This window comes from Alligator mississippiensis, chromosome 2 (genome assembly GCF_030867095.1).
Source record: "Alligator mississippiensis isolate rAllMis1 chromosome 2, rAllMis1, whole genome shotgun sequence".
Taxonomy (NCBI): Eukaryota; Metazoa; Chordata; order Crocodylia; family Alligatoridae; genus Alligator; species Alligator mississippiensis.
In genome coordinates this window covers 256540360-256567700 of record NC_081825.1, presented here as the reverse complement: position 1 = coordinate 256567700, position 27341 = coordinate 256540360, and the positions used below count along the sequence as shown (strand labels likewise).

At 43.9% G+C, this 27341-nt stretch overlaps 1 protein-coding gene across 5 annotated transcripts in view; it reads right to left on the bottom strand.

Moving 5' to 3' along the window:
* The window catches only part of SRP54 (signal recognition particle 54), a 56527-nt gene extending 29567 nt beyond the window's left edge, over positions 1-26960 (bottom strand). The window contains exons 1-17 of one of the 5 annotated variants that reach the window (XM_059723056.1): positions 26685-26818; positions 25483-25609; positions 24187-24297; positions 22164-22255; positions 20935-21019; positions 16764-16868; positions 15590-15656; positions 15445-15502; positions 14641-14791; positions 12763-12911; positions 10847-10947; positions 10659-10745; positions 10170-10243; positions 9788-9896; positions 7173-7343; positions 4688-4783; positions 3293-3758 (exon numbers count right to left, since the gene is read on the bottom strand). In XM_059723056.1, the coding sequence (XP_059579039.1) occupies positions 3667-3758; positions 4688-4783; positions 7173-7343; positions 9788-9896; positions 10170-10243; positions 10659-10745; positions 10847-10947; positions 12763-12911; positions 14641-14791; positions 15445-15502; positions 15590-15656; positions 16764-16868; positions 20935-21019; positions 22164-22255; positions 24187-24297; positions 25483-25581 (1647 nt within the window). In that variant the 5' untranslated portion in view covers positions 25582-25609; positions 26685-26818 and the 3' untranslated portion in view covers positions 3293-3666. Of the gene's footprint in view, positions 1-3292; positions 3759-4687; positions 4784-7172; positions 7344-9787; positions 9897-10169; positions 10244-10658; positions 10746-10846; positions 10948-12762; positions 12912-14640; positions 14792-15444; positions 15503-15589; positions 15657-16763; positions 16869-20934; positions 21020-22163; positions 22256-24186; positions 24298-25482; positions 26340-26684; positions 26819-26877 lie in introns of those variants that run through there. The other 4 variants (XM_059723057.1, XM_014611270.3, XM_014611269.3 and 1 more) reach the window with 4 other exon arrangements.
* Positions 26961-27341: the final 381 nt, after the last annotated feature.

The window sequence follows — 27341 nt, the reverse complement described above, 5'->3', positions numbered from 1 at the left end:
AGTTATCATACATCCAGGTTTTCCTGAACATGTCCTCCCATCTCCGTCTAGGAAGTTTTTTAAAAATATCAACAAATGTCTGGGATTTTGCACCACTCAGTATAGTTTTTACCAGCACTTCCCGGCTTGCCCTAGCAAGGAGCTGCTTGGGGCTGGGAGAGCCGAGAGGGGGCGATTGGAGGCAGGGGGTATGACATGCATCTGTATGTATGCATGCTGGCCACCTGTGTGCAGCCAGGCAGGGTGGTGGGACCAGCCTCAGCAGCTGGATGCAGGTAAGTCTGTGGGGGTGGAGAGCCAGGGGGGTGGAGTCCAGGAGGGGCTGATTCTCCCCCACTCCCCCCAAAATTAACAGGCTGAGCCCCTGTTGCAGGAGTTCACCTTGTTTCTCTTCAATAATCGACCTACTTGCCACTTCTAAACTTAAGGATATGTCTTGGTGTAATACAAGCATAGATTACAAAAAGCAAGCCTGTATTAACATGAGACTTCTTACGTGTCACACTGGACTAGCGCATTGCTATTTGTACACATCTGAAAAACCTCACTATACAGTTTGCATGTACTATAGTTAAGGAAATGCCCATTGCACATACTGCTGCTCTAGGAAAACCAGTCTCTGGAGCTGACCCTATCTGCTGATAGCAAGTAGGCATTGAGACGGCCATAAAACAGACAAAGCCATAGTTGTTGAATACATTGAAATAAAAAACCATTTGTCGACTGACTTGACAGTCTGCGATTTGGCCTGTACAAAAGCACACTGCTTCACTGTTTACTCTCAATGTACCCATTCTTTTTAAGTATGACTTTCATAAGGGGTATTCAACCCCAGTTCTAAACTTTTCCTTAGAAATTTTGTCTGTTCAGATGCAATATTTCTGGTAATAGACGAAGTTTGTTGCAGTAACAGGAACACCACATTTCTAGATTGTTTTTAACTAAACAAAATCAATGCAAACAATGCAGGAAGTCAAAGCTTCACAGTTGTACACAAGGCACCCCTGAATCTTCCACATGAAGTTTACATAGTTTTGCTACATTAAAACATGTTGAGATTAAAACAAAGAAGGTAGACCAATTAAAGCTTCTTATATGGATTATATGAGAAGGCAAAATTGAGGAACTGTGGCAAATTTAGGATGTTCTATGCAAACCTGCTGAAAGTGCCAAGCTAGTTCTTGTAGGTGCATCTCCTGTAAATTTGTCTTTGCTAGGAAGACATTTTAAAAAATAAAAGCCACTCCATATATTGTCATTTGTCTTGAATCATGCAGTGACCTGGATAGATAATAAAACTGGCTGACATTTCCCAGAACAGGTCTTATATAAACACAATCACAGGAAAGGAAAAAAAGTTGCTATTAACCTTAGCCACAAGTACAGTATAAGAAAGTTCTGTTTTTTGTATACCTGCCTGTCCATGTTACATTTACAACCAAATTAGAGAAACAACTTACTATACTGCTAAACTCATATGCTAATTAGGACCTTTCCTATATAATCATATCTAGCTTAAATCCGAGGGAAAGAGATGGGTGCTACAAAAGAAGGGTAATAGCTGAGAAATTAAAATGTTGAAACAATTGTGATCTGAAGGACCTAGAATAGAATTTAAAAGAATCTTCACACAAAAGACTTAATTGTGAACAGGAACACCGTCTCCACCACTCAAAACAAACAAACTGAACAGCCATACTTAGAACCCCTGAAGACGTGAACATATGTTGAAAGAAGTTCTCACACCCCCTCTCCCACCTTAGAAGGAAGTATACTGCTGGGTTCAAACAAAATAGGTAAAGGCCAGGGTTGCAGACTACGTTAAAAATGGATATGTTTTATATAACATAAATGTAACCCCATACCATACTGCTGCCCATCCCCCAAACCTTACCTTCACTGGCCCCCCCCCAGAGAAGGGCTATTGTCCATTTACCTACAACCCAGCAGTGGTACAGACAGGTAACTGGACACAGCAGTAGCACATGGCACAGGATGAAGATGGGAGGGTGCAGGGAAGGAGGCAGGCTACAAAATCCTGAGGATAAAGTGCTCCCTACAGGGTACTGTACATGTGCTCAGACACCAGGTGGCACTACTCTGCTGTCTGTCAAATCAGCAGAGTCTCCAGCTGGTTTGACCCGGGATCTTCAAATCAAACTCCCGGTTGCCTTTTTTATCCTTCCCTTTTAAAACAGACAGGTTTTTTTTGTTTTTTTTTTTTGTTTTTTTTGTTTTTTTTTTTACAGACAGCATATATTGAGATCCATTGCTAAAATATTTTGTACTTGGGTGACAAAAAGCAGGATATCTAAGGAAACATGAGGTTTATGCTGAATTCTTATCCATTCCTAATACTGTATGATTTGTCCTATGGCCTGTTTTATTGTTCACATGTGATTTTTACAGCAAGGAACATTTAGATTATGAGATTAAAATGCAAATAGGGGCCTATTCATGGCTCATTGGGGACTTCAGAACATTTAATCAGCATTCTGAATGTAACATTATTCATCTCAAAGAATTGGTAAACTGATACTGAAAAAGAGGGTGGGGGAGAAGAAAAGAGTGTCATCTACAGTCCGCAACGCGTTCTTCCAAAACTCCAGCATCCAAATGACGACCTTTGAAGTTGCCTTAAAAGTCGGAACATTCTGCTCATTTCATACCAAGCCTGATTACAGTTCTTAAAGTTACCCAATTTTTTTTTGGAACTGTTAACTGACACCTCATATCATGAATGCCAGCTCAAGAACCTTTAACTGCAGCCATGTCAATATAAGGAAAGAATCAACAGTCTTCTAGGTAGATTGTGACCAGGTTGTTAAGGTCAAAACCAACATTGTTTCAGATCACAAGCAGCCATACGCTCACAGCAAGATCACTTGCAGTCTGGCAAAAAGAAGGTACAAGTGGATACCATGGTTATACTGAAGATGTGCCCTCTTAATAAACCTAAAATGTCTCTATAGATTATTATAAAATTATGAGAGAATTGTGTATCCTTACAAAAATTCCCCATGGCAAGCAGCAGCAGTTATTCACCACCCTTCTCTGAGCATACGTAAAGGAAGAAACCCTCTCCCTCACCATGCCTGCTTCCATTTTGGTCTGAAGCAAATTCAGTACTTTATGACCCATGTATCAAAGGTGTTGGTATTCTAAGCATTTGCTGAGCAACGATTACTTATATGTTGTTTTAAGCAAACAGTAGCCATCCTCACTATGTCACTATGAAAATCGAGTACAATAAAGGATAGTTAAAAAAAACCCCAAAGAAATAGGCAAATCCTTCATTTACAACCACTTAAGTTTATTTTACAGTATATTTTTGTGATGTTTTTATTACTATTAACCAAAGATTGGTTTGCTTACAAATATAATGCCTGCCATTTGATGCAAACAAAAAGTCTCTCCAAATATTAAAAATTTTACATTGCGAGTTTTGTTTAACCTGAATAGTTCTTTCAACATCATATATTAATGGGGAGGAGCCAACTAAAGCAAAAATAACCACTTTCCAGAATTAAAATTTAGACACTAATTGAGAAGCCTGAATAGGAGTTTCAAAAAGATATTCCCCCATTATTGTAAAAAAAGAAATCAAATCCTTTTCCTGAAGTCTCACCAAAATGGTCAACCAAGTCTATTTTTATTAAGGCTTCTTTACATGTTATTGAATCCCATCATGCCTTTCATATTTCCAGCAGCACCTTGTTGAAATTGCCTCATCATTGACTGCAATCCTGCCATGCCACCTAGAGAAATCAGTGAGAATGGATATCAGTTAAGTAACAGAACAATTCTTTGAAATTCAGCTCCCTACTTCTGAAGACTTCAGACTAAAAATAGCTGGTCATACAAGATCTACAACTGAAGGCTAAATGTAAAGTAGGTTGTAAGGACACAGAAGTAAGCAGTTGTGAGTATGGAAACTGGTGCTAATCCATCTTAATCACTGACAAAGCATGGACCAATGATTAACGGTCAGGAAATGCTTTTTGAATCTCTCAGAAGTTACGCAAGGCTGGAACTGCTGTCTACCATGGCTCAGCCTAGTAACAGGGCAAGAAGAGAACAGTTTTAGGGATCTTTCCCATTTACCTGCCCCTTTTCACACTGCTCCATTAGAAAAGTCCCCTAGCTGGAGTGTGAGGTCTTGATCCTACACTATCAGAGGGCTCAATGTTCTACTGTTGTAGAAAATTTGAGGGGAGAAAGCACAGATTAGTTTCTGTATAAGTGGGCCATATAGGGGGATACGAGAGAAGCGAAGTCAAGACTTGACAGAGCATCCTCTAATCATCTGCTATACAATACACAGGGCCACTACTGTCAATTCCACAATCCTGGTTGAAATTTTAGACTGACAGAAGCTCCTATACAGTCTTCTTTTACTGGACACATTTTGAGCCAGGCACATCATACTGCCTTCAAAACTACATGTCAGGAAGAGTAATTACAAAATCACCACAAAAAGGCAAGCAGCTGAAATAGAATACTTTGCAACTATGAATTTCCCCAAGTGCTCAGGCTGCTTTCCAGTTTTAAAGGAAAAGAATGTTAAAAGTCTAAACAAAAGACAAGACGACACCCCCCACATATTGACAAATGTACCACTAACTACAGTTCTCTGAAAGGCCCCTAGGTTAGGCTAACAAAACAAACAAGTTACAACAACACTTACCCATGTGGTGAAGAACTCTTGGATCCATCATCTTTGCCATTTGCTGGTTCAATTTGGCCAGCTGAGACTGATTTACATTCTTTGACATGTCACCTCCTTAAACAACAAGGAATATGGATTACTCAGATATTAAAAGCTTTACTCCAACCCCCAATTTTACATTCACATCACCTCAGAATTGGAGGCCAAGACTTACACTACACACGATCTGTAAAGAGTGGGTAATCAGAGTACTTATTAGTGCATGTATAAGGAACAGCAGTCTCAGCATACAGTAAAATCTGTTATCCAGCATTTAAATAACCGGAATACTTTACTAACTGGAATTGTCAACTAGATACAGAGAATGGGCGGAGGAAAGCTCGCACATGGGAGCTGCTGCTGCCACACACCACCCTGTGCTGCCACTGCTCTACATGCAGCCGCCACCGCCCACCCCACTCCACTGGCCAGATGTGGGGAGGGACGGACGGAGGGGGGGGGGGGGGGGGGGGGGGGGGGGGGGGGGACGACGACAGAAGCTTGCACACAGCAGCTGTGCTGCACCCACCAGCTGCTCCTGCTCCACATATTTTCCATATGTTAAGCAAAAGATGGTGTTTTCAGGTACTTCCCTTTTAAATCTTTAGTGGCTTCTGCATCATTTTCAATGAACCCAGTGAGGCCCAACCTTTTTGACAGGCATGCCACGAATTAAGGGTGTGGGCAGTGGGGTCCCGCAGGGTTCAGTCCTTGGACCGATACTCTTTAATGTCTTCATCAGCGACTTGGACGTGGGAGTGAAATGTACTCTGTCCAAGTTTGCAGATGACACAAAGCTATGGGGAGAAGTGGACACGCCGGAGGGCAGGGAACAGCTGCAAGCAGACCTGGATAGGCTGGACAAGTGGGCAGAAAACAACAGGATGCAGTTCAACAAGGAGAAATGCAAAGTGCTGCACCTAGGGAGGAAAAATGTCCAGCACACCTACAGCCTAGGGAATGACCTGCTGGGTGGCACGGAGGTGGAAAGGGATCTTGGAGTCCTAGTGGACTCCAAGTTGAACATGAGCCGGCAGTGTGACGAAGCCATCAGAAAAGCCAACGGCACTTTATTGTGCATCAGCAGATGCATGACAAATAGGTCCAGGGAGGTGATACTTCCCCTCTATAGGGCGTTGGTCAGACCGCAGTTGGAGTACTGTGTGCAATTCTGGGCGCCACACTTCAAGAAGGATGCGGATAACCTGGAGAGGGTCCAGAGAAGGGCAACTCGTATGGTCAAGGGCCTGCAGACCAAGCCCTACGAGGAGAAACTAGAGAAACTGGACCTTTTCAGCCTCCGCAAGAGAAGGTTGAGAGGCGACCTTGTGGCTGCCTATAAGTTCATCACGGGGGCACAGAAGGGAATTGGTGAGGATTTATTCACCAAGGCGCCCCCGGGGGTTACAAGAAACAATGGCCACAAGCTAGCAGAGAGCAGATTCAGACTGGACATTAGGAAGAACTTCTTCACAGTTCGAGTGGCCAAGGTCTGGAACGGGCTCCCAAGGGAGGTGGTGCTCTCCCCTACCCTGGGGGTCTTCAAGAGGAGGTTAGACGAGTATCTAGCTGGGGTCATTTAGACCCAGCACTCTTTCCTGCTTATGCAGGGGGTCGGACTTGATGATCTATTGAGGTCCCTTCCGACCCTAACATCTATGAATCTATAACCTACACAACCTTAGAGTGCCACTCTAATTTTCTTTCCCCGCCAGATCTGTTGCTCTGTTCTGCTCCCTAGCCTGTGTTCCTTACCTTATCTGTTCCTTGCTTTCTGAACTGTGTTGCCTGTCCCTTCCCTAATCTGCCAGGTACCACACACACAGGCTGTGAGATATATGTGCTGCAGTTTGGCTACCCCTAGATTAGCTAATTTATAGCAAACAATACTTCCTTAGTCCTGTTTATAACATTTTCTTGATAATTTGATTGTAATCAAACAAAAAAATTCTAAGGAAAGAGTCTTGATCATTTCTTTATCTGTTCTCAAATTAGTCTCCAGTAAGACAGAAACCAGCACTGAAACAGGCTAGAGGAAACCCTTGCTAGAAGCCTCAAAAAAAAAAAAAAAAAAAAAAAAAATCAGATTTCTCAAATGCTGTACACTACTATCACTGAATTATAAATATTTTTCCTTATTTATTTGGAATTAGTTAAAAATGTTGTTGCTGTAGCACTGATAGTCAAGTGATATGAGAAAAGCAATTGCCTCAAGTCTGGTCTCCTCCAAATGAAGTACTGATTTCAGTTGTAATCTCATTAGGTATCTCCTGTTACAGCCCAGAAACAACTGAACTAAAACTGTCTTTCATTCTGCAACTACAACTTTCCCTTTCCTCTCCCACGACCCAAGTTACAAGTGTAACCCTGCCTTCTGCGCCGCCCCCCCCACAAACAAAAATTTACCCTATCCCCTGCTGTCAGAACAGGTACCAGACAGAGTAGATGACATTTTAATTCTTACCTTTGAAGAGTCCCTTGATACCTCCCATCTTTTTTACCATCTGTGCAAACTTGGTATACTGTGTCAAAAGCTCCTGAACATCTCTGGTAGAAACACCTGAACCTCTTGCTACTCTTTGGATTCTTCCTGGTTGTTTACTGAAAACCTTTGCACCATCTGTACTGTCAAGTTCTGCAATTAAAAAACAATGCAAAAATCCATTTCATGCCATACCTTAGAAAGTAATTTACATTTTAATGAGAATTCAGATGAGAATCGTGTTTTTCTTTTTAAAACACGGTTCTGCATTATGTCGCACTTGTTTTCAATTTAAGTGTCGGCCTCACAAGCTAATCCATTCAAACTGGGTTCTTTACATCTTGTGCATCTCTATTAGCACCTAAAATTGTACAAGGTGTGTTAGACACTCAACTCAGTAGCACTGCACAACTGCAAAGGTTATAATTTTCCTGCAAAGTTTCTACGACTAGTCTTTGTCACAGCGGGGTCCTCGCGGAGGGCCGTGATCTCCTTGAGGCCCTCTCACTGCGCTACTTCGGCCCGAGGGCACCCTCCATTCTCGCCCGCCACGTCTTTGCTCTTAAGGAAAATGTAATAGGGAGGCTGCCTTGTGTTTCCTCGGGCACATAAGCTCCTGGACCCCTCGTGGGTCTCCCCGTACGATGGGTACTACTCAAGCACCCCAGCCTTATGGGCTGTGCATGGCTCCAACCTCCCCTGATACCATGCCCCAAGCCTCGCAGATGTAATAGACGTTGTTAGGTCTGTACACCCGCTTCCCGGGCCTCCTTTAAAGTGTAGCCCACTCTGGGCTCTCTCTCTCGCACCCAGCCTCTCACTGGGACTCTCGTCCACTCTGGGACTCCCTAGCGGGCCCCGGCCCTTCCGGCCAACCGCACGGGTACCCTCTCTGACCTTGGCTCACCGCGCTGCTACTCCCTGTCTTCTCAGGGGCAAACGCAGCGCCCTGTCTCGGTCTGAGGGGTGTTGCCGCACTAGCCTGCGGCCAGGCTCGCTATGCCCGTCTCGGGCTCCTCAATAACTGCCCCTCTAGGGCTCCTCAGTAATGGCCCCTCTCTAGGGCTCCTCAGTATGGCGCTCCCCCTCTTTGGGGCTCACCGTGCCCCCATGGGGCTTCTCAAGAATACAATGTGGCGCTCCCCCTCTTTGGGGCTCGCCGTGCCCCCACGGGGCTTCTCAATAATACAACGTGGCGCTCCCCCTCTTTGGGGCTCGCCGTGCCCACCCTGGGCTTCTCAATGAAATTGCCCCTCGCTCTGGGGCTGGGGTCTATGTACCCCGCACGCAATCCGGGGTCTCGGTCCCCCGTCTGCAACCTACTGGTTGCGCCTGCGACCCACTGGCCGCGCTCCTCGCCGCCAGTTGCTCACGCACTGGCGTGCGAGCTGCGCCTTCCCTGGCGCTATGCAAATAATGCGCCCTCTTGGCGCTAGGGCACCCCACACTCTCTGGGGTCCCTATGAGGACACTGCGCCCTCTTATGAGCTCAACTGAGCCCACAACTCCGCCCTGTAAATCTCAGGGCCTAGTGCACCCTCACTGGCGCCGGGGTCTCACACTCCCCTGTGAGTCCCCAATGATTGAGGTCAACGCGCCCTCTTGGCGCTGGGGCACCCCACCCCTATGGGGTCCCTATGATTGAGGCCTCCTCCAACCCCTACAGCCTCACCCAAGCCTCCGAGTGTAATAACCAAACAAACTCACAAGCCCCTAGGCTGTAACACAAATGCAAGCTCAAGCCGTCTGGCTATAACTCAAACCCGAAGCCCTATGGCCATAACAACATTGCTCCATATGACTATGGTATTTGCTGCTAGGCTCCTTTCCACATCCTCACTCCCAGAGCTCCTGCCTCCCAGGCTGCTGGCAGAGAACTGCTCGCCTGGCTTCAGCCCTGGGCTTTACAAAGGCCAGGCCCTGCCCCCTTCTGGCCAGCTGCTTCTGATTAGTCGCCCCGGCAACTTGCAGCTGTGCTCATTAGGCACTGCCAGGGCTCTCTCCCTGGCAGTTTCTCCTCTCCAGGAGCAGAGCACTGAGGTGCCCTGCGACAGTCTTCACAGGCAAGATTAAAATAAACCAATTTTGGCACCAGGGACAGAGAGCACTGGTGGGGTAAGGAGTTGGGAGAAGCCTTTTACTTGCAAACCAGGAAAGTTTTATCTGAACATGAGACAATATGCAGCCTTACAATAACATTTCTGGTCATTTTACCATGAAGAAAAATTAAGTTGACAGTTATAAACAAGTGTTAATGCCTAGTTTCAAGAGTATACTTTGAAATTTGTTCACTTGTAAAGACACAATAACCTCTTTCCAGTAACTGAAATATCAAACAGTGTTTGTACCTTTCAATCAGCTTCATTCTGGAAACCAATAAGCTAGGTACACCCATGTCCTCTTGTGACTAGAACATGGTTGTCTGTACAAGTGAGAAATTAGTGCTCTTCTCCACTGTCCCTACCTCCCCTACCTCAACCCTCATGCCCTTGCTTGTTCCAATAGACTAATAAAAGATTTTATTCAAGAAACTTATCTATCGCGTCGGGGGGGGGGGGGGGGGGGGGGGAGGAAGGAGGGAGTGTATTTCTTTTTACCTTGGTCATTCATGCTGTCCATTATTGTCATCAATTTCTTTAGTCTTGCCATTGACTCCTGTTCATTGCCCTTGCTCATAAAATCTGTTCCAAAACCAGGGATCATACCCTATGTAAAATGATGCAGCAAACAGTTTTAATGGTGTTGGTTTTATAGTTTACAAGAAAAATACTTTTAAATAACCTTACTAAGAGTGTTGTATATTTTTACTGGGGCAAGTCTGAACATATTCATCATAACCAGTGAAAAAGGGGATTTGGTAACATTTTAGCTAGCTGTCAGCGATACTACTTTGCTTTCTACAAAAGAGAAAACAAAAACACAGCTCAAACTCAAAAGAGAGTGAAGTTTGATTGAAGATAATTTTTTAGGATAGCTAACCAAGATTTGACTGAAGGGTCCCATTTTCATAATGTTTTGGAATTGTTCATACATATCTCTCAATGTAAACTGACCTGAAATAAAACAAAAGATGGAAGGTTAGCAAAGATCATACCTGATGACATTGATATCAATTCTGTTATTACCCATCTTATATTACACTTTACCATTAGGGGGGGACCACTCTTCCATCTTGTGCTGCTTGGCTATCTACCTATTCATCATCTGCACATCACATTTGGGTATCTTTAAGTTGCAATGCCATGTCAGTAGCCATCCAGTTAACTTCCACATTAACCATTCAAAGTATTTAACTTCACTATTCAGATTTATGTAATCAAGTTTGCTGCCTGATCCTCCACCAATCTACCCTCAATCAACCTCTACAAGCTCAAGCTAACCTTGTGAAAATGATCTTGAAGTAGTACCCTTCTACCCATTTCATATTTCTGGGGATTGGGAAGGTGAGGGGAGGGGAAGGTAACTTACCATGTTTGAGCTTCTCTATGAGAGCTTCATTATCATCCAGCTTTAATTCATTTACTTTATCTATCAGTCCTTCAATATCACCCATACCTGGAAAAACAGTAAATTCCTTCAAAATTTACAAACATACGCCATTTTTTCTGCAGTCACATTCTGAGGACATAACTACAGTTAAAAAAAAGAGTACATACCAAGAAGTTTGCTGATGAAAGGCTGCGTTTTGAATGGTTCAAAGTCATCTATATGTTCTCCAGTACCAATAAAAATAATAGGACTTTTTGTGGCAGCAACTCTGTGGTTAAATAAACAGTGAGATTAGATCAAATTAATACTTAACCCCAGACAAATTCTGCTCCCAGTTGGCATTATAAACTTTCTAGTAACTCCTCAAAACTACTTGTTGAAAAGGATTTGCAATTCAGAATTTGAAAGTGACTTGCTAGTAGAATCCTTCCCAATTGCTAAAAGGTATGGAGATTTACAAAACTATCCTTAGTCTTTACAACTTTTATATTTAATCAGGAATAGAAATATATATCTTGTGAATAAGTTTTAGAACAATTATGCAGTCCTCTTCAGTCTGCAGATAGATTCTGTGACTATTTCTGTTCACACTTGGCATATTAAGATGGCCAGTTTTATTGTCAACCGTCAGAACCTTGTTGACAGAAAAAAGTTTGTTACAGTTTATGCTGCTGCTGGAAAGCAAGCAGAGACGCAGCAAAATAATTTAGGAAAAAAAAAAAAAAAAAAAAAAACCAACATGCTGAGAAATAATGGAGATCTCTGCTCCCACATCTCATGGCAGACAGATAAAAATTATATCGTCCGGGGGGGGGGAGGACGACGGACAACGCGGCAGCGGAGCTGATAGTATTTTGAGGTTAACAGATGCCTACTAGCCAGAGACAGCAAGATGAGAAGGTAAACCTATAAAGTAGGGACCAGTGACAACTCTTTTAGAGATGAGCTGCACTCCATGCATCTGTGGATATGCATGGGGCACCTGGTCTTAAAAGCCTGGCCCTAGGGCTGGCAGACAAGGTCCTGACTTTAAAAAGACAGACAAAGGGAAGAATAGAATATTTATAGCAGTTTAAGGGGCTTGGCCTTTTGGACGAGTCAGGCAACACAACAAGTTGATACCAGAACATACCAGACAAGATTCTTTTGCTAATGTTCCCTCTACTGTCCCTAATCAACCCAATTTTCACCCAACATAACTCCTCAATCAGAAGGCTTGCTATATCTGACTTTATGCAAGGTTAAACAGACATTTTTTATACTTCTAGAACAGTGGTGCTCATGACCTTGGTCCTGTGGACCTCACACTATTCATCTGGTCCACCTGCAAGCCAGATCAGGCCCTGTGACTGCCTCTGTGTGCTGGGATTAGGCTCAGCAACCCAATGCACCCAATACAGAGCCACCGCCAACAGAGCTCCCCACAAATCTGAGGCAAACTTGCAGGTCAGATAACATGGTGCCAGAAGTCAAGCACCCCTGTTCTAAAGGATTTAGGACTTACTTCAATTCTAATACATTGTGATATATGGGCTCTCATAAAAGGCATGGAATCCATGAAAATGTGACTAAAAAATTTAAAGTTATTTTTTACCATATTTGTTAGATTCATACAAGCCAAAGATTTGACTTCTATCTCACTGCTAGCAAGTTGTATCAAAACAATAACCTTACAATTAAAGACTCCTTTTTCTTCTTTGGCATGTCACCTTATGAGCCATATCTAATAAGACTTACTAGATTTGTAGTGGTATTTCAAAAGGAACTAAAGTCCAAGGCATTTACAGAAAAGCTAGCAATGCCATCTGAGAAATAAACTGGTCATTCAGGAAAGAGATGCATAATAGCTGATGCCTAATATTCAAAAGCCATGTGACATGCAGCCTATCCCAACAGCTGTCAAGTGGCTGCAACTTCCTTCAGTGGGAGGGATTTGGGAACAGACCAGGAAGGGTTTATTATTTCAAGGCAAGCTTAGGTACCCTTAAAAGCACATAAAAACAGCAAAAAGAACTTCAACATTTCTTCTGCTAGTCTAAACACCATATACCTCTACCAGAATTAGGGACCATCTTCTACTTACGCACTAAGGGCACCTCCTCCTTTTGCATGGCCATCAAGTTTTGTCACAATAACAGAGGCTACATCCACTTTATCCTTGAAAGCTTTAGCCTGAGCTTCGCAAGCTTGTCCGATTGAGGCATCCATCACGTAAACAATGTTATCCGGTTGCTGGAAAGTTTACAGGAGTGTCATTTCCATTTCTTTTAAGTCATGTTTGTGCACTATACTCTGGAACAGAACTTTCAAAGAAGTTTAAAAAAAAAAAAAAAAAATAAGAGTCCTCAGGTAGAGTACTTTTAAAGAGAATTAAGGTCATGCAATGATCCCAGCAAGCTGAAATTTTTACAAGCTGTTAAATTTCTGATGTGTATTATTTCTGAAAAAATGTCCATTTGCTATACAAGTTATCTTCTACTAACTGGAGAATTATAATTTTTTATTTTTTTTTAAAAACACAAAGATTACTATTTATTTTGAAACATTTTAGTCAACATTTGATCTAGTTATCAAAGCCTAGTCTCCCATTGAAGTATCAGACCAACTCATATAAAGGAGGCCAGAGAACATCTTGGCTTTATATTGGAGTATCCACTAAGAGGTCCATTCCTTCATGGAAGCCTTGAGACACAGTATTCATAAACAACTCCAGTTAGTACTAAAGTGGAAACTGTACATGTTGGGTGCAATTATTTCATCAAAAAGTATAAAGTTGATTAAGCAGATAGCCACTACCATAATCAAGGGGAAGAGGGGAGGGGGCACAAAAATATGCCACAGCAGCAGTTGATCACTACACTGCAAATTAGCATAGCAGCAGTCTATACTGCCCTATCTTCTGAGGTCCCTTCCATCCCTAATGTCTATGAAATCTGTGGCTGCCTCAGGCTATACTTCTACAGATTGCTAGCAGAAGCACAGCTGACAAGGTTTGGGCCCTGGGCAGCCGATCTCAACGGAGGTGCTAGTAAAGCCAGAAACCAGGGGGTTAATGCAGCAGAGAGAGCTGGGTCATGATGAACCCCCTTGTTTATCCAAGTGATAAAGTCAGCAGCTGCAATATTAACCCCCCAGCTGCTGGTCACACTGACACTCCTGTAGCAGTGTCCCCTGGGTGCACAAGGTTGACAAGAGCACAAAGGACACAAGCCCCCAACTGCCCTGTTTGCAGGACTGGCCCCACTCCCTGAATACTGACAATTTCAGTCATCAGTGGCAAGGGACAACCATTGATTTGACAGCACAGTAGAGAAGCATCCTCTACACATCTCCACCCAGGACCTGTGCATTTGCTGCCCACCACTTGTTATGTTACTGGCAGATGGCCACAGAATCACAAACCTGACAACCACATATGCCATCAACTTTGATACTTCCTGAAGATTGTTGCTTAAATGTACACCAGATGGTCATCATAAGATGAATTTGGTCATCAATGTGACTAATAAATTACCGCATCTGTTTCATTTAAGACAGAAATGAAATGAAAACTGAAATCTTGGTTCATGTATATTAACATTATTACAGAAAAGAGACCATTCTGTTTTTATATGAATCTCTAAGTTTTGGGCAATCCTTGAAATGAGATCATGTTGAAATGAAATGATCACTGTCCTCTATCTGCATGATATTTCTAATTCAATAAGCAACACTAAAAAAAACTAAACGAGAACAGTTTAATGAGTATTCCTGAACTATCAAAAATAGAAGGCCAATAAGAGACTTAATTTCTCCTTGTCAGTTTAAAACTGTTGCTACACTTGGAAAATTTTGAAGATACAAGTTAAAGACCTGACACGTTCTGTAGCAGCATTTAGGTAAAAAAAAAGAAAAGAAAAGAGGTGTTGGATTAAAGATGTTATAAAGAAATAATTATTGTACACTTCCGGTTGTTACTCACTATAGCATTGGCAACTTGTAACATTTCTTCAAACAAAGAGTCTTCCTGTTTGTGACGGCCACTGGTATCAACAATAATTATTTCAAAGTTCTCATTCTTAAATTTCTCAACTCCTTCTGAGGCAATAATCACAGGATCCATTTCTGTGTAACTGTTCAAACGCACAGACACCTAATCAATATGAAAAAAGACACTTTTTGCTCTTCTCTCCCCCCTGCCCCCAAGATCTATATCCAGGGAAGTAAGAATATTGAATTCACGCAAGCAATTTACTATAAATCCACCCCAAATTTCTAGATATACATTCTTAGTTAAGAAATGTCTGTTTAGGTATGAATGATAAGCCTCAAATCTAGCAAACCAGTTTCCTTTCAGTGTCCAGTGTGCTAAAGAATGACACATACAATATGCAATATTTACATCACCTCACTGGACTGGGCTCTTCCATCTTTGTTTATAGAACAGGAAGCTAGGCAAGAACTGAGATAATAGATTCAAATGTCATTAAGTAGAGCAATGATGTGCATGTCTACAATTGTCATTTTAACTGCGAGCCCATCTCTGTATCCATTTTGGGATACAAATGAAGCATTAGCTAGCATTTCTAAAGGTCAAAAAACAAAGGTATTCAAGGTCTCTCTAAAAACCTGAATGTGTTAACACCGTGATTATTTACAAGTCATCATATTCTTGTTAATCTTATTTGACAGCAAACTAAGCGCTTGTACAGCTTAGACAAGCTAACATTACATATGTAGCAGCTTAACCATTTCTGAAAGCAAGTGGAAGGAGAAAGGTGCGTACCTTCCATAAAAGGGAATTCTTGCTTTTGTTGCATTCTGTTTTAGCTGGTCAAAAGCACCTGTAAGACAGAGATATTTGTCAATGGATTGACAGGTACAAGTACAGAAAAACTAATAAGACATTTAGCCAAAACTATTCATATTACCTGCTCTATACGTGTCTGCACATATCAAACATGTTTTCCAGCCTTTCCTCTGGTAATAGTACGCTAACTGTTGAGGTGAAATTCAAAATTAGTTATATTTTAGTGCTTTTATCTAAAGAAAAAGCCTTCTCCTAAAAATAAGAGATTACACATCTTCCAGCAACTAATTCACTGGAGCCCTGTATTGTCTAAAGGGCAAAGGCAAGACAGTTTTCCCCACAGTCAAACTGCTTGAAACCGAGATATCACATTTTATTACTAATGTTGAGTACTATCAGATGTTACAGCCTTTTACGTTTTGATATAAATATTTTTTTCTACTACATAACCTATTAGCATTTAATGCATGGTAGATTTTGCATGATATGGCAAAGTCAAGACAGGTCTGGAATGAAGCACAGAACTTCAATTTCCTGCGCTAGTGATGACCAAACAAAGTTGGGAAATGCTTGAAGTGAGTGGAAAGATGGAAAATCATTGTAATGATCAATAACTTTTGGTATTGTGCCAACTTGAATCTTGCAAACTGGGTTCTTGGTCCTGAATTTCACAATTGATAAATCGAAGACAGCTTTAGGAACTTCTCCTAAAGGCATACAGTTTTGCCTTTGCAAAACAAAAGCCTTTATTATAGCTATATAAATTAAATCTGTTATTCCAGAGGCCAAATCATTACAGTCTACAAGAGAAGAAAGCAGATGGAAACAATGGTCTAAAAGCTTTTGAGGTTGGAACAAGCAATGATGCATAACCCATAAAGGGAAGTTGATGATGATTTTGACAAAAGGATATAAAAATAAACAAACAAACAAATCAAGTTAATCTTCCACAGTGAAATGCAGGTTAAACTAGTATAATCTATTTGTTCACCATACCATTAAGTGATCACATAGCTGAATGCTGCTTTTCATGCGACCGTTTCCAGAGAGATCTCCAGTCCAAAAAAAATACCCCCACACATTTAATAATAATTGAAACAATGTGTCCCTTTCTGCAGCACTAAAACAGGCCACCTCTGCCTTGAAAGCTCCTCTTATAAATAGCACTGTACTGAATAAAGTAAGCTCTACTTCTAACTATGAACGTATGCAAGCCATAAATAAAATCTACTAGAAATCTTCACTTTGAGAACCTTTTAATTTTTATTAAAATGTTATAATAAGATTTAAATTACCTTTGAACATGTTGTTGTTTTACCACTTCCCTGCAACCCAACAAACATTATAATATTTTGTTTTCCTTTGGTTGGTGTCCAGGCTTTGACTCCAGGATCTACAAGCTGCAAAACAAAAACATAATAAATTCCCCACTTCCAATTTTAGCATTTATTATAGTCAGTTAAGCAGGTATACAGCTTCTCTTCTCCCAAGTCTGCCCCGCTGGACAGTCTGATTTTCATAACTAATCAAATGGATTAATTTATTCTTTTAAAAGGATGGCTGATCTATTATTACTACTACTGTTGTTACTGTCTATACAAACCGAGTGTCACTTAAGATAATATGGGCTAATTTCCATTTTGTTCTGAAGAGCATATGTATACAATGTTTCCTTGAGTTCAGATTTGGTTGTTTTTAAAGTTTAGTACACATACACAAATTAGTCTAGGATATGAACAAGAAGCAACAGTTGATAGAGTATGCAGACCTGCACAGTGCTGTTAACCTGGAGCAGAGTGAGAACTGTTCACAAATGTATCAGTTTTCATGGCTTCTATCCAGAACCCTAACAAGCAGGGCTGTGCGAAGCGGCAAGTATTCATTTTGGATTTGGATTCAGCCGATTTGGAAGGACAGTGATTCAAATCTGGTGATTCGAATCACTGTCCCAATTCAGATCCAAAGATTCAGCACCGATTTGGAGATTTGGCCATAGAACTAAACAGGCAGCAGTCCTCACCAGGCTGGACACAGCTGTCTTCAGCTGGTAAGTCTGTTGTGGTGGGCAGAGGGGAGGGGTAGATTAACACCCCCACAGTGAGGGAAAAATTGGGGCTGGGACAAGCTGCCCAGCTGGGCCAGGGGGGCGCAGGACTTGGGAAGGGGAGCTCCCGCCACTGTGCACTGCCACGCGCCGCTGGTCCAGGAGCGCATGGAAGTGGGCATGTGCCCCTGGATGGGTGGCGGAGGGCACTGGGAATGGGGGCTATGCCCTCCCGCCGCTCGCCCAGGCTCCCTTCACCTCCTGGACAAGCCACAGCTTCGCCCTGGCTGGGCAAGCAGCAGCAGGGCATGGAGGCCAATGTGCACCCAAGTGGGGGAGAGGCCGCTGGCAGGGCTTATGGGGAATTTTAGGGTGGCTGAAGCCCCCCCCACACCATAGCCCCTGCTTCACTGCACTCTGCAGGGCAGACAGAGCCAGGGCTGTGGCTGGGGCTAGCTGCCCAGAGCGCAGCACAGCCCGGCCTGGCCCAGCCCAGCCCAGCCAGATCTGGGGGCACATGCCCACTCCCATGCCCTCCTGAACCAGTAACACGCAGTGGCGGGAGCCCCCCTTCCCCGAGTCCTATGTGCCCCGCCCTGGCTGGGCAGCTTGTCTCAGCCCCAATCCCTCCCTCACTATGGGGCCATTGATCTGCCCTGCCCCCCATGCCCCTTTCCTCCCCCTCTACCCACCACAACAGACTTACCAGCTGGAGGCAGCTGTGTCCAGCAGAGTGAGGACTGCTGCTCATTTAATCTATGGCCAAATCTCTGAATTGGTGCCAAATCTTTCCCGAATCGATTCAGAGGCTTCTGATTCAATTCTGACCTTTTATTTGGTTTCCTGATTCAATTCAGATTCAGAGATTCGGCCACCGAATCTCCTCCAAATCGAATCAGCTACTGAAGCCTTGCACGGCCCTACGAGCAAGCATCTTGTCAGCAACATTGATTATGCTGCTGCAAAAAAACAAGAAACTGTGGAAGCCGGTGTCGCAGGGCACCTCAGTGCCCCTGCTCCTATAGAGGAGAAACTGCCAGGGAGAGAGCCCTGGCAGAACCAAGTGAGCACAGCTGTGGGTTGCTGGAGCAACTAAGGGGAGCCAGCTGCCTGTAGGGGGCAGGGCCTGGCCCTTATAAAGCCCAGGGCCAAAGCCAGGCTAGCAGTTCTCTGCCAGCAGCCGGAGAGGCAGGAGCTCCCTCGGCCGAAATATGGGAAGGAGCCTAAGTCGCAAGTACAGCTCATGATAGCCCTGGAGGCTTGAGCTATGATGAGGAGTTATGGCCATGCGGCTTGCATTTGTGTTACAGCCTAGGGGCTTGTGGTTTTGCTTTGTGTTTGTGTTATTACACCCGGAGGCTTGGGCGAGGCTGTAGGGGTTGGAGGAGGCCTCAATTACTCGCGAGCCCCAGAGAAGGGGGGGAGCGCCATACTGAGCAGCCCTAGAGAGCGGGGCCATACTGAGTAGCCCAGTGTGGGCGCGGCGAGCCCCCAGAGAGGAGGAACGCCCTTGTACGTTATTGAGTAGCCCAGTGTGGGCGCGGCGAGCCCCAGAGAGGGGGAACGCCATTGTGCTTTGTTGAGTAGCCCAGTGTGGGTGCACGGGCATAGCGAGCCTGGCCGCAGGCTAGCGCGGCAATCCCCCTCAGACCAAGGCAGGGCACTGCGGTTGCCCCTGAGAAGACAGGGAGTAGCAGCGCAGGGAGCCAGAGTCAGGGAGGGTATCCGTGCGGTTGGCCCATAGGACCGGAGGCCCACTAGAGAGTCCCGAAGCGGAACCACACCGGCAAGGGGGGCCCAGAATGGGCCAGATGAGAGTCCCAGCAAGAGGCTGGGCATGAGAGAGGGAGCCCAGGGTGGGCCACAGTAGAGAGACAGACCGGACAACGTCTATTACATCTGCGAGGCTTGGGACGTGGTATCGGGGAGGTAGGAGCCACGCATAGCCCATAAGGCTAGGGCGCTTGGGTAGCGCCCATTGTACGGGGAGACCCACGAGGAGTCCAGGAGCTGACAGGCCCGAGGAAACACAAGGCAGCCTCCCTCTTACATATTATATCAAGACGTGGCAGGTGAGAATGGAGGGTGCCCTCGGGCCGGAGTAGCGCAGTGAGAGGGCCTCAAGGAGATCACGGCCCTCCGTGAGGACCCTGCCGTGATACCAGCATTTAAGATAAATATCCTGGTTTCATCACTCAAAAGAAGATGAAAAAAGGGAGGAAATTTAATAGAGATATCCCAAATATTTGCAATGACTAAGCCTATGGTGTGGAAAGGGGGAAACAGAGAAAAACACTTTTCTCAGGTCATAGTGTTAGAGAACTGGGGCCTTCAAATTTGTTAGCTATCTTCCAACTTACTGACATACCTGGTCTAGAATATGCTCCAAGCACACAGCCTGCAGGCTAGATATGACCTATTGAGCCTCTCTACCAGTAGACCACTAGAAGTTGGGAGGCCTGGCCTGCTATTCAATTTGGAACCCTTTGGTCCCACTGGCCATAGCCACCATTCCTTAACTCCTTCCCCTGAATCCGGTGCCATCATCAGACCCTTCCCACCACCAGCAGATCCCTTTCTACTGCCACTGGGGCCACCACAATGCGCCAGGTTGGAAATGGCCTGCAAGGAGCCTTGTGGCTAGGGTCTAATCCAGGACCCTAAGTGAGTTTGACACCCCTGTTCTAACCATAAACTTTCACAGGCTTAGAAAGCAGGTAAGTTTGGGAAGACTTCATTGAAGACAGCAAAACCTGGATCTCTGGGACAACCACTGGCACTCCAGTCTTCCAAGAGGAAGTTTGCCAAAACATTTAACATCACATAAGAGGTTGGGAGGAAGAGCGTCTTCCTCCTAGTTTGGCTTTCTAAAATTGAACTCTTTTGGCTGAAGTTTTCAAAAATCTATGAGGCAGATTGTAAAAAACTTTTAGCCTAAAGGGTTAAAGACTGGTGGAAAATTGTAAAAAACCCCCACAAAAAACAAAACTGAAAACAAGAATCTATTCAGGGAGCATCAGAAAATTTCAACAGATGGTAGTTCATATAGTGAAACCACAAGATGTTTGAACAGTATAATTATAACCCCAATTCAATCTAGATAATAGTTTAGGTATTTAAACCAAGGGCTACTGGTGCCCGAGTCAGCTTCAGTCCCCCTCTGACCAACTACACTGACACCGGGGGGCGCCCCCCCCAGGCAATCTTACTCACCAGAAAGCAACATGACTGCTTTTGATAGTGGCCCCATTCCCTGGCTGGTGCTCAAAGAAGGGGCACTGACACTCCTGCTAGCCTCCCTGCCAGTCACCTAATTGGCGAGCACGGGCTGACAGGGGTGCACGTGTACCACCTATGCGTCACCACTGATTTAAACAATATAAGATAAGTAAAAATCTGATGCACATATTTTGAAGTTTTACCTTAACAAGCTCTTTAAAAACAGCATGCTGAATCATTTTCCTTTTGTTAAGGCCAGATGCCATCTCTTCAAGATCAATAGCTGACCTATGTTTTAAAATGGAGTTTGAGATGAGGAAAAAACATTAACATGATTGAAAACATACCTTAAATGTCCTACTAGGTTTTAATTTTTATAAACAAGAGCACCTTAGATACTTTCTGTAAGAATCTGTATTTTCTTAAACATTTAAAGAAATATCCTCATATACAGGAAATTAACAACTGTCCAGTATACTTGACTTCATGCACTTGAGGATTATTCAAATAGAGAATACTAAGATCTGAAACTTGCAAGGCAAGCCATATGAGGAAAGGCTGAGGGACTTGGGTCTCTTCAGCCTAAAAAAAGGGAAGGCTGAAAAGGAACTTGGTAGCAGCTTACCGCCATACCAGGGGAATACACCAGGTGCTTGGTGAACAACTGTTCACCAGGGCACCCTTGGGGAAAACCAGGAGTAATGACCACAAACTCCTGGAAGACTGTTTCAGGCTTAACACTAGGAAAAACTTCTTCATGGTTAGGATGTCCAAGCTGTGAAATAAATTCCCTCTAGAGGTGGAGCAATCACCTACCCAGGACATTTTCAAGAGGAGACTGGATGGGGTCACCTGACCCCAGTTGTCTTTCCTGCCTAGTGCAGGAGGACTGGACCTGATGCTCTTGCAAGGTCCCTTCCAGCCCCTTACAATCTATGAATCTAAGAGACAGCCACAAATTAACAGCACTGATAGGACATACAGGCATACTGCCTATGTCAAACACAGAGGACAGAGAGGCAAATACTGAAGAGATAACAACATGGTTCTTAAAAAGGTTGATGTACGGTCCTAGAACTTTCAGACCTTAGCTACACCAAGATGTTCAATCTAATCTCTTCACTTTTCAGAAAATAAGACAAACCAAATCCTAAAGATGCTTCTTAAAAATGTACATCAAACCACGTAGGAGCATACAGAAGTCTGTTTGCTACTTCAGAAGAGCAGCAACACCAACTAGTACAAGGATGGACATGGACATGTAAATGTTCAAACTACATCTCCCTATAAAGGAGCAGAATGATGAAAATTAGATCACTTCAAATGCATATTGGTAACTTTAAATTTTTCATAACCAAATTAGTCAATTCACTAGCCCTTCAGTGACAGAAATGCAAAGATAAATAGTTTTAAGTTGGCTCCTTTGACTTACTTGACATTTTCTCTTAGCTGCTTCACTAATTTAATATTAACATCAGCTTCCAGTAATGCTGTGCATACTTCTTTTAACATAGCATTTAAAACCTTTGAAGAAAAAAAGAAAAACACTCATGAGCTACCACACAAATGACACAGTAATCAATCCTTAATATTAGTAATAAGAAAATGCACATCTTTTTTATGTAAAGAACAGTTAGACAATAGAATGCACCAACTTTAAACTATATTTGATTAGACTATACAAACACCAGGAAAGTGTTCACATACGGAGCATCATTGTTCATTTTAAAAATTTGGAAACTTCACCTGTACCTGAGGAATAGGTTCCTTTCCTTTTACTAGTTAAAGGTATCACAAAAATTCCACCACATTCTCTCAGATGCAAATAGGATTTTTTTTTTCTAAGAAAGAGAACAGGTGCTTCAAAACCACCTTGAACACCCACACAGTAAATAAAATGAGGCTCCCAGAAATGGTGTGCGTCAGGGAATTGACACAAGTGCACAAGAATCTCAAATCATATTGTCTACAAAATAGAAGTACAGAAGCAAAAAGCTCTTCGTTTATTGAGAACATAGATAATAAACTAGATTAATGAACTGGAGGCAGTGTTTTCAAACTGGGATGGCTGAGTTGGGAACCTACATTAAATTTAAGAATTACTTTTGAATACACCAAGTTCTGTTTTCAAGATATTACCAAAAAACACTTAGTAAGTGACCTGTTTTACAGAAATAGAGGAGTCTTGCAGCTCCCATGGAGAGACAGGGAGATGCAGATTGCTCATACTTATGGTGGGGGGAGGGGGGGGGAGGAAATCACGCTACAGGTTTAGATGCCTAACTTCAGGCACCCACCTTTGAAGGTGCTGGCTAGTCTTTTGCTTCTTTAAACATGGATTGAAGATAGGAGTTGGTGAAGAATTTGGGGTCTCAAAGCTGAAGACTTCTTATAAAAAGGCACGATAAACTTTGTGATATCTAGCAGATCTTGAAGCCAAAAGGGATCACTGTGATCAACCTCCTTTGCCTCCTGCATAACCCAAGCCAAAGAACTTCCCTGTATTAAACGTCAGCTTCAAGCCCAACAGACGTGGCTGAACTAGAGCATCTTCCCACAAGATATCACATTTTGATTTAAAGTTTACCACTGATAAAAAAAATCTTCTATAATTCAGTGTTATTCAGGTCTTATTTCTAATCTTAAAATCTGAGAGGAGGCAAGGGCAGCATGGCCCCCTCTTCCCCCATCCTTTACTCTTTGCACTGCTGGTGGTGCAAATGGTGCAAGGGTCCCAGCAGTGGTAGCAGCAGCAAGTCTCACTGGGATGGGGGGCAGCAGGCTGGGAATGAGTAGCATCAGCAGGGCTGGGGAAGGGTTGGCAGCCTGGGAGTGAGGGACACTGGCAGGACCAGGGGCTGTTTTCTACTGAAACTATTACTGGGTTGGGACTGGCCATCAATGCTTACAAATGGGTCCTAGTACACAAAAAGTTGAGAAACACTAGACTAGATGACTTTGAGGACTGTTTCAACCCTACCTTTTCTCTGATCCTAATCCCTATTGAAGGCCATGAGAAAAGACACCAAACACAATGAAGATTTCATGTTTACAACTCCACTTAAATTCAGATAGCCAGTTTTAATACACCTGATACAGAATCAACATGGTGTGTATCATTTGAAGTTATTAAAAATTAAAAATGTTAAGCTATACAGTCAAGTGGCTTTGAGAAATCAGGTACTACAGGCACCATTACTGTTAGCTTCATCAGTAACACTTATCATCTTGTAAAGATTACATGCATTTTCCACGATCTCAAATTAACTGGCATTACTCTCCTTTGTTTCTCTAGTACACTAGCCTGATAAACAGCCATTCCATTGTCTAGGTTCAATGGCAGCTTGACATGCCTAGAGTGAGCCAAGAAGTCCAATTTACCCTTTAAGGATTAGCACATTAGCTTTCTTCCAGGCTCAAACATCCCCAGTACCACGAATATAAACATTACATACCTCTTCATTGATAATTGTAGCATTGCTCAGAGAGCGCAATGCTGACGTTATTTTTCTTCCAAGATCTGCTAAAACCATTTTGGCAGATTTAAGGAACACTCGCAGAGCAATCTGTAAAGCATTTTAAAAAGAGTAAGTTAGTAAAAACTCTAGAAATCAATTAACATTTTATAATGACATTTTGTTAATTTAGTGCAATTCAAGCTACTTAAAACCAAAGCATGGGGCTGCAATTAAAAAACATTTAACTGCATATCTGGTACATTTCAGTGCAGCTCAACCAGGACAAACAGGTCAAACGCTAGTTTCTGCCATTCAGCAACATTCTTATTTCAAGGTTTGAATAGCTGCCTCAAACCACTGAGATATTCAGCTTATATAAATATTACAGAATTCCTTATACTGGAACCCTGCCAAGCTCCTTAGCATCAACACCTGTTCAATGCCATACTACATTTTGCCCTCTCCCTGGAATAAAACACCATTGTGCAAAGCAAATAAACTTCAATTTCTGAAAGAGGCAAAAACTAGGCAGATGCTTCTCTTGGCCTAAATAGTGATTTAAGGAAACTGCCTTTATAAAACACAAGCTTTCCTCATGCCACACTTGGTAACCTAGGCTACAATCAAATTGAAAAGTTAACTTTTCTTCACCAAGACAGTAATATTTCATTAAGTGCACTACAGAGTGGGGTCCTTTTGAAGTTATTCTGATGTTTACTAACTGTACTATATGCTTTAAAGGAAAAAAAGTTTCTACTCTTTCCTCAGAAGATAAGAGCTGATCATATACTGCTCTGTAATTAAAGAACAAGTCACTGATGTGAGCAAGCCATCTGGTTGTTGTGTTTAGCTAAGGGTGCATATATCCAAACACCTTTGAGTCAACAAGTTTGAAAGCAGCCCTAACTACATAAACCAAACAAACCTGCCAGCATTTAGAACCTGGAGTGAGGAATGGAAACCACCAGCAAGCTTGACTAGATATAGAACATACATCCTTAGAAGAAAAGGATCCAACTGCATGTATGCAATATATTTACATATAGTAAAGATTGTAAGGTGATTTACATTACTGTCTCTTGATGTTTATGCAGTCCAAAAGAACAATTTGCCTCATGATCACCTTTGCTCTTAAGACTATTTAGAAAGTCTTTTTGTTTATCAGTCTAAGTTTCCCACCATGGAGAAGTTTTCATTTTACTCTGGAATTTCATCACCACTGGTCATTTTGCTCAAGTCCCAAAACTCCATTTATAATATCTTTAAAAAGAAGTTAACCACGACATCACTTACCAGGCTTGCTTTATGGCAAGGAAAAACAGATAAACTCAAAGTTGGAAGTGAAGGACTGCTGCCAGAAACTGAAGACAAGCCTTTCCTTTCCCACAACATACACCTGGTGGCCTGACAAGAAGTAGTTCTCAGGCAGAGGGGAAAAATATTTTATGATGAATGCCAGATAGAGACTGGATATTACATGTAGTCAGACAGGACACCTTTCATTAGGACATCAGTCTTAACCACACTGGGGAGGAGCCTAGAGCTTGGGGCTACTCCCCCCTCCTTTTATTTCACTTAAGGCTAAAGGCCAATGAAAGTGTGGCTTAGACCATCAACTGCCGCTGTTTTAGATTAATCAATTAGAAACATTTTAAAGCTCTATCTTAATAGCTTTAGCAAGATTAGCAACTGAGGTCCGAACTCTGAAAATGTTTACATGAGTTATTCACTTTACATGTTTTAAGCCACCTTGGCTGCATAAAGCAGCCGAGGAGGTGCTCATGGAGTTTACAATCGGCTTCTAGAATCATTCTCTTTTACAAAAGCTCCCCGTCATTTCCCAATTGTTCTGCTTGAGCTGCAAGCCTAAACAGAAACAGAGGAAAGTCAAGTGGCCCTGCTGACAAAGGCCAACCAGCAAAACAAGGAATAGTAAAGATGGGTGGGGGGGGGGGAAAAATAGTCAACTTCTGCATTTTTAGTATCCATTTTCCTTTCTAGCACAGGAGAACAAGTGAGCAACGCGACTCCCAAGACACCAAAATAAGTAAATAAAAGACCCACATGCACCAGAGAGCAAGCAAGGAGAGCAAAATCTCCAGCTGGGTTTGGCCACTGCCACCAGCAGCGGCGACCGCCGGGAGGCGGGCAGTCAACACCCTCACCATGCAAGGCCGAGGCGGTCGCCCAAGCACTCGTGGACCCCAAAAGGCCCTGAGCAAGCGGATCCGTGCCAGCAGCGAGACACGCCACAACACCCCCCTTTCACGCCTTCCGGCTTCCAAACCTCGCCCAGTCACGGCAGGGGGCCGCAAGACACGGCGGGGTGGGCACAGTCAGCGCTGGGCCGGGGCCACCGTTGCCCGGAGCGCACGGTCGGGTCTAAAGCCCCCGGAGCAGGCGGGGCCTGGCCCAACCCTTCCCCGGAGGCGGGAGGGAGCTGCCCAGTGACAACGGCCGCGCTGGGGAGCGAAGCCCGCGGGGGCGGGACCCACCGGGCTACGGGCAGCCCCGCTCCCGGGCGCGGAGGTGGGCAGCGGCCGCTCCGGGCCGGATGGAAGCGCCGCACGACGCCAACGCCGCTATGCCCAGCCGGCCAAGGAAACGTCACCACTCGCCGTTGCCCCCCGCAGGTCACCACTTCCGCTTCCGGGCCGCTACCCCCTACCCCGCTTAAGCTAGACTCGCCTCGCACCAGCTGCGCTGACGTCACACGAAAAGACGCGCGCTCCCGCAGTCCACCTTAAGGATGCCCGAGCTCCGCCCCCAGACAGGGGACAGGGCGGAGGCTCCTAGTGAGCATGCGGGATGAGATGAAGCGAACCGCAGCCCCGCCCCTGAAGAGAGTAAGGATTAAGCGCATGCGGCTTTTGCACCCGGGTAGCCAGAGGGCGGAAACTCTTTTTCACACATGCGCAGAGGCAGATGGGGCGTGGTCAAGATGAACTACTACCGAGAGAGAGCGAGCACTGCGGCTGTTTTTCAAAACAAAGACTGGGCTTCTCTCAACGCATGCGCACTGAAGGTTGGCTGGGCTGCTGCTGGGGAGGCGCGGCTTTTCCCACACGCGTGCGCACTGAGGCGCAGGTGCTTTCTGGGATTCCAGCCAGGAAGTGGGAGGAAACGTACATGCGCCCTCAGAAGCACTGCAA